The sequence below is a fragment of the Aquila chrysaetos genome, chromosome 12, assembly GCF_900496995.4.
Source record: "Aquila chrysaetos chrysaetos chromosome 12, bAquChr1.4, whole genome shotgun sequence".
Lineage (NCBI taxonomy): Eukaryota > Metazoa > Chordata > Aves > Accipitriformes > Accipitridae > Aquila > Aquila chrysaetos.
In genome coordinates, this window is record NC_044015.1 from 8555789 (window position 1) to 8563392 (window position 7604).

At 56.2% G+C, this 7604-nt stretch overlaps 1 protein-coding gene across 2 annotated transcripts in view; it reads left to right on the forward strand.

Annotated features, from left to right (window-relative positions):
* Positions 1-7022, forward strand: part of LMX1A (LIM homeobox transcription factor 1 alpha) — a 47128-nt gene extending 40106 nt beyond the window's left edge. For both annotated transcript variants that reach the window (XM_030033891.2, XM_030033889.2), the window contains exons 6-10: positions 4292-4461; positions 4614-4691; positions 4802-4871; positions 5002-5172; positions 5405-7022. In XM_030033891.2, the coding sequence (XP_029889751.1) occupies positions 4292-4461; positions 4614-4691; positions 4802-4871; positions 5002-5172; positions 5405-5565 (650 nt within the window). In that variant the 3' untranslated portion in view covers positions 5566-7022. The remainder of the gene's footprint in view (positions 1-4291; positions 4462-4613; positions 4692-4801; positions 4872-5001; positions 5173-5404) is intronic.
* The last annotated feature ends 582 nt before the right edge of the window (positions 7023-7604 follow it).

Consider the following 7604-nt stretch of genomic DNA (forward strand, 5'->3'; position numbering starts at 1 on the left):
CTTGTGTCCCCAGCAGTTTCCCAGGCAGTTGATGGCTGGAGCCAGACTGCAGACCATGGTGACGCTGTGGGGACAGCGCGGAGCCAAGGGGGGGCTGCAGAAGTGATGGCACCGTGGCTGGAGGTGGGCAGGGGGCTGGCATCTTGCTCCAGCCAGGGTGTCACTGCCCTGTTAGGTTGCCCAGAGCGTCAGATCAGCATTAAAATATGTATCTACAGTCAATGCAAATAAAATCTGAATGTTTCCCAGGAAGACAAATTTAGTAAGAAAACCCAGCAATGGGGGCCGGGGGAGGGGTGGAAATGATCTGCTAGCAGAAATCCTCGTGTTAACGCCGTCCCCACAGAGCCCTGCTCCTCATGAGGCTGCACGGCCCCACGCCATGCGCCTCGGTCACTCGGCTCCTCTTAAAAACCATCATCAGGGGAAAACCTGCTTTGTGGAGGGAAAGATTTACCTTTGAAATGCCGGGCTCTGGAAAGGCCTGCTGGCAAGCTGGGAGGACCCTGTCTTTTCCCTGCTAGAGCAAAGCACTGGATTAAAAAAAAAAAAATAGAAATCAGCATTACGAGCCCGTTTAGGAGGGGGTTGTTAAGGTGTGAAGCGGGGCAGGTCACGGACATGGCAAAGCCTGGCGCTTACTGCTGAGCGCAGGCGATGCTGCCGCTGGGAGAAGGTGCATGAGGGTACAGGGATGGTTTCAGTGGGAATGGAGCAAAAATTGCCCAAAGCCTGTGTTTCTCTTTAATATCGTGCTCTTCTGCAGCGAGAGGCTGGCTGCTTTGCAGCACTGCCTGCGGCTGGCTCTGTCTGAGCTCTACAACCCCACTCACTCAAAAGAAAAAATCCTTCCCCCCAAATAATGGTGATATTTAAAAAAAAAAGAGTGAGGCCATGGGAGGAGGTGGCTGAAGGGAGCCGGTGAGTGATGGTCCAAAGCTGGAGGAGCTGGAGAGGCAGGAAAGCGCAGGATCCGGCACGCTGGCGCTGGCTCTTGCCTCAGCCCTGGGAAAGTCCTTAATTGATTGAAGAATTATTATTTTTTCCTTCTGGGATGTGCAGACTCTTTCAGTTAAAATAGGAACCAATGAGGAGACGTCATGCAGGAAAATAAGTGAATTGGCCACAACGGTTTGGGTTTATTCCTAGTGGGGGAAAAGGGCAGTTTGGGAAAGGTTGGGGAGCTTTTCCTCCCCAGCGACTCATCGGCCCGTGGTCCAGCCCCGCTGCCAGGGGCTCCGGCCAAACCAAGAGCTTCAACTAGCAAAAACCTCCAGGGGAAATACTTCAGTGGAAACTCCAGCTGAGACCTGAGAGATGCAAAGGGACAGTGTGGGAGTCAAAAGGGCTTGGCAACCCCTTGGCTGGTCGAAAACCCAACCCGAAGCCCCCAGCAGCCCCTGGCAGCCTGTGGCCTGGGAGGGTCCCAGCCCTTCCCATCTTCCCCCAGACTCCATAGCTTAGCCCTACTGCCATCCCTGCCCGGTTTTGGTGGCCACCAACAGTTTGTCTCAGGATGTCGCATGGCTCTGGGCACATCGGCATGGCGGGGGCCAGCCCAGGTGCACATCCCACATGGATGCTCAGCATGGCGCGGCTTTGCCCCCTCCTGCTGCATCTCCCCTGGGGACCCCACCACCACTCTGGGGGATGCAGAGGGGGGGTCCCTGCTCCGGCACTGCTCCTGGATGCCATTCACCAGCAGCGTATGATGTGCTTGTCCAGCCTCTCCCCTGTCCCCCCTTCGCTGCTTTGAAGCCCCCCGCCCTCCCTCCCCCCGGCCGCCGCGCACCAAAGGCCACTTTATGAGAAAGCGCAGATAAAAAGCGAGCCATATGTTGTCTGTAATCTCCCAAACCCTCGCTTCAATTACTGCCTCCCCCGAGCCTCCGCCGCCCAGCCTAAGTAAACAAGCCCCTCTGAAAGAGGACCCCGCTTTCCAATTAAAAGCGTCCTAACGTTTCTCCTCTCCCTAAATCCTCCCGAGCGAGGAATGTCCTGGCCCCGGCGGCGGGATGCGGGCTCGGCGGGTCGGACCAAGGGCACGCCGCACAATATCCATCGCACCGGCCCCTTCCCAGGTGACGTCAGGGGCAGCCCCAGACACTCATTAATTTCTCCCCCCTCCTCGGTGGGGAAAGGCTTGAAAGGGAGAGTTAATTAAAAGTAATACCCCACCAAATCCGGCTTCGCTTTTCCTTCTTTCCCTTTGACACTGGGAGGGATTTGGGGAGCAGGTGTTGGGGGGGGAGGGCTCGGGGGGGCTGCTCCAAGCGGGTTTTTCCCCTTGGCATGGGTTTTGAGCATCATTTGCTTGTTGGAGTCGATGAGCCTCTGGCTCCCTGCTGCCAGGCTCTGCCCCTCCCGAACTGGAGGGGATTGGGGCACTGACCTCGTGTTACGGTGCAAAGGGGTTCAGGCACCGAAATGTCTCCATTGGTTGCCATTCCTCCTCCCAATATTTGTAAAAATCTCTACCCTTCCATCAAAATTAAACTCTTCAGGTTTCAGGAAAGCAGGCAGCTCAGCAGAGCAGAGACCCTGCTTGTGCTGGCACTGAGAAGGAGGCAGCGGTGGCCGCTGCTCAGCCCCATTAGCCATCAGAGACTCCGCACCCTGAGGGTCCCCAGCGCTGGGGCTCTCAGACCTACTGCATTACTACATCCCTCGCGTCGGGACATGCAAGAAAACAGCAGTTTGTCTTTCTCATTGCCGCTGCTGCTGTGGGCGTGCCGTGGATGTGCCGTGAGCAAGTGGGGAGCTCGCAGCAGCAGCGAGGCTCTGGTTCCCAGGGGTCAGCACCCAACTCCGTGCTGTTTGGGGACTGCTAGTGTGAAGATATCTCCCTGTCCCAGCCCTCCCAGCCCTCAACACAGGGAAGGTCTCCATATCAGCTGGTGAGCCCAGGAGAGAGCCCAGCAGTGTGGAGGGAAGAGGTAACTGGTACCTGAGAGCATCCTCGTTCCTCCGCTGGGATCATTGCCTCCCCTCGCCCCAGAGATCTGCTCCTGTCTTTCCCCATTCCCAGCTGGGCTGCCATTGGATTTACATTTTTCTGATGTGTGTGATCCATGATTAACTCTTGCCATGGGGTTTGACCTGACCTGCTTTTGCCATGAATTGCTCTGAGCCAGACTCACAACCCCCTTGGTGCATCCCCATCTCCCGGAGACTCGGCGGCTTGGGCCAAGCACCGCCTTGCAACCTGCGTCTGCATCAAACCGGCACCTCAGCTCCATTATCAATTCCCAAACGGATGGTGGAGGAACTTTCTGGAAAAGGCTGTAAGTGATTTACGGCTCATGAGAGGGAAGGACCTGTGCTGTCAAACCTGCATTACAGCCCTCCCACACGAGCTGAGCAAGCGAGGTCATCAAAACGGTGGCGATGCAGTAAATGAGGAGGGCTGGTAAGAGGCAGGGCAGTGCTGCCTGCTTTCCCGGAGCAGCTCCTGCCTGAAGGCCCTGTGGCCCTGAGCGGCGGAGAGCAGTAGGGAGATACGCACCAGTGCCTGGGAACGCAACAGAGCAGCACATTGCAGCGAGTACCCGAGGGGTGAAGCTTGAAGCAGCCTGGGTTTTTGTCCAGGGAGATTTAAAACTCCATGGAAGGGCGGAAATATAGGTGAAAAGGCACCCCTTGTATTTGTGATTAAATGTCTGTGCTCTAAATGGAGTTGACCTCCATAGTAGGGCAAATCAGGAGGGGTTTGTGAGATCTTGGCTAATGCGTTGCCATCTCTAAGCATCTCTGCTCACCCTGCACCCTGACCTCCCCCAGCCTGGGCTGTCTGGGCAGAGGGACCAGATGCCTGGTCACCAGCTGGGCTGGGGGACAGCTCCAGGGCACAGTGGTCCTCCATGTCCCCTCACGTGGATGCGACCTGTGTGCCTCTGTCCAGATGTGTCCCCAGCTGTGGCCTGGAAGGAAATCCCTGTGGAGCAGGCAGGCATTTGGGTCTGCACTGGGGGCATTGGGGCATTTGGGAGGGAAAATCAGGTGTCCCAGGGTTTCACATTGCAGCTGCTCAGACTGTTGGGGAAAAGAAGAACCAAAAGCACATCTGCTGGCTGAGCAGCCCCAAACTATGAACCACAGCACCTCTCCCCCTCTCTGAGCTGCCACGGGGCAGCCAGCCCCAAACCTCAGCTCCTCACACACACATTCACAAGAAGATCCCCACCAACACCAGCTTGTTTTAAGTCCCCCAGATTATTTTGGACATGCTGGAAAACAATGTGTGCTGCCTGTTGTCTGTAAAGGACCTGCGTTTTTTTTCACCCCCCCTTAGGCAAAAGTGATGATGAGGACAGCATCTGCAAAATGGGCCAAGCCTCGGGGAAGGGCGCTGAGGATGGGAAGGATCACAAGAGGCCCAAGAGACCCCGGACGATCCTGACCACGCAGCAGCGGAGGGCGTTCAAGGCATCGTTTGAGGTCTCCTCCAAGCCCTGCAGGAAGGTATGGGGAGAAACCCCCATGCTCAGCCGCCTCCAGCCCCTGGGGATGTCCTGGATGCTGGGCAAGGACTTGCCCTGGCTGCTCTGTCCCCTCCTAAAGTCCCCCTGAAAAGCTGAGTGGGCTGAGATGCCACTGTCATTCCTCTCTTCAAGGTACGGGAGACGCTGGCGGCCGAGACGGGACTGAGCGTCCGCGTAGTGCAGGTCTGGTTCCAGAACCAGCGAGCAAAGGTGAGTACAAAGGGTAGCCCCCCACCAGCGGCCAGTGCTGGGGCTCCTCTCCCTCCTCGCTTTGGCCAGGGGAGGATTTCACCCCGTTTTTACGCCTTCTTCTCACCTAGATGAAGAAGCTTGCCAGGAGGCAGCAGCAGCAGCAGCAGGATCAGCAAAACACACAGCGCCTGAGCTCAGGTACCCCTCTCGCACCCCACTCTCCCCGCACTCAGGGTCTCCCTATTTCCCAGCCCTCTCCAGGCTTCCCAAGGGAGCCGGGCCCCCCAAAAAGCAGCAGCCCGACTGCGCCAACGATTTGCTCTTCCAGCCCAGGCGAACGGCGGTGGCAGCGTGGGGCTGGAGGGGATGCTGAACCCCTACACTGCTCTGCCCCCACCCCAGCAGCTGCTGGGCATGGAGCAAAGCGTCTATGGCTCCGACCCCTTCCGGCAAGGGCTCACCCCGCCGCAGATGCCCGGAGACCACATGCACCCCTACGGTAAGGCTCTGAGGTTTGCATTTTGCCTTCTCTCCTTCAAAGAGATGCTGGGCTGTGGGGGGTGGGCTGCGTGGCGGGGGAATGCGTGGGGGATGCAGCGATTTCTGGGAAGGTGGCGGTCCCCTCACCCCTAAATCCTCACACTGCAAAAGCTGGGGGTACCAGGGACCGTCGAGGTGCCGGAGGAGAAAGCAGGCTCTGAAGCCCTTCTGCTCCTTCCCTGCTTCCCAAGGTGCCGAGCCCCTCTTCCACGACTTGGATAGCGATGATACCTCACTGAGCAACCTGGGCGACTGCTTCCTTGCCACAGCGGACGCGGGGCCACTCCAGGCGCGAGTGGGGAACCCCATCGACCACCTCTACTCCATGCAGAACTCCTACTTCACCTCCTGAGCATGGCGTGTCCCCGGCACGGGGCAGCTGCCGCGCTGTCCCAGGAGGGGCTGCAGAGCCCCCGGGGTTGGGAGGGAGGGGGAAGCAACACTGCTGGGATGCTGTCAAACAATATGTTGTAGCTTGGGATTCCCAAGGAGCGAGTTAAGTTATGGGTTGCATAGTTTCATGTTTCTCTTAGGAGCCTAGGATTAGGGACAGGAGTGGTTTTTGCAGCTGGCTGGTGGATTTTCAAATTTCAAGCAGGGAACTAGATTTCTCATTGCGGCAGGGGGAGGGGGAAACCCTTCCCGCGGGAGCATCCCAGTGCCGTATCCCCTCCGCACCGCCTTTGGTCGGAGTGTCAGAAAGAGCAAACTGCTGATCTTCACGGGGACAGCCCACAGCATCAGCCCAGTTTTGAAATTTGAAAAGCTGACAACGCTTTGGGGAAACACGGGGAAAATTTCACTGCGGGGTTTTCCCTCTGTTCCCTTGACCAGCTTGAGCGCTTGCTGTTTAAACACAGGGACTTTTAAGATAGATGTTCCCATGCGATTATAGAAAGCTAGAAACCCCTAACATTGTCCCTGTCCCCGAGGACAGGGCTGTGTGTGTATGTGTGTGTGTGTGGGCACGCACGTGTGTGTGTGTGCAAAGCCGTGTGGCTGTGGGTGATGTACTACACAGCCACACCTGCCAGATTGTATCAACAAAGTTTATTTCTAAGTCTATCAGAAATTTACTGTACAGCAAAAGTAACTTTATTTTCAGCGTGAACCATATTTAAGGAAATACTCAATGCACTTAAGTTATAAGATGAAATAATTTACTTTTTATAAACGTTATGTTTAGGTTGCAAAAGCCCAGTGGCAGGGAAGGAACATCAGTTCATTTCAGGCAACACGTTTGGGTTTCGGGGTTGGTTATTTTTGGTGCTCTCAGGTTGCCCCACTGGTTTTGAGGTGCGGTTGAAACCCAAAGCAGGGGTGGCTCCAGGGACCTGCTTCTCTGCCAGCAGATCGATGGGGACAGCACGGTGGCCAGGTCCTGTCCCCACCGCTGGACATGTGCAAGAGGTCGGTGCAGGGTGGACAGCGCTGCTGGAGCTGGTGGACATCCCAGCCCATCGGGGCTCAGCCATGCTTCTCTGCATCACCTCTCTCCTTCCCACGGCAGGACCCCCCCTGCCTCCACCAGGGACCCCGTCCTGTACCCTCAAATATGGGTGCTAGACCAGTGTGAACTGCTGTCCTGGCTCTGGAAAACACCGCAGCCCGTATCGCCACCCCTTGGGTGAAGGAGAAAGGAGGGAGAGCCCTGCATTTCCCACCCCATGCTCAGGTTCATCCTTGCAGAAGCCGTGGGAACCTGGGGAAAATTCTCCTTAGGGTCGAGCCTTTCGCTGGCCCTCACCTCATCCCCACTCTCGTTTTCATGCGTTGTGTCCTTTTGTGCTGCTGTTCACAAATGATGTAAGCGACAACCTGTAAAGACATGCAAGTGACTGTGAGGCTCAAAACACTGGCTCATCGCCACCATACGATCTGACACTGAATGTAGCAGGGTCCGGAGATGGCTGACCCGGCGGGAGATGCTGACACACTGTCAGAAATCGCGTACCAAGATGAAATTAAAAAGACAAAAAAATCTCTGGAAAAAAGAAAAAAAAAAAAAAAGCCTGGTCTTTTCTTGTGTGGGGTGTCCCCTTGACTCAGGGAAGGGTTTGAATCATCTCCAAAGTCAGCAAGGTGTTGGGTAGGGTATAGCGAGACTGTGGGGGAAGCTTCTGCTCCTTGGGTTTTCGATACAAAATATTCTCTGGTCTGGGCCTAAACTGGCCCTTGAGAGTCCTTCGTGGCCAACAGACAGAGATGGGTGGATCTGGAAGGTGACACATCTATCTCTGGTCCCACCCGAGGTGGCAGTGAGGGGCTTGCTAGGGTTCTCCACTGAGCACAGCAGGACTGTGCAGGACTAGCTCAGCTGTGAACAACCAACTTGTAGGCATCTGCAGACAGCGGAGATGACTCCCAGCCAAAATGACAAAAGAAAAAGGG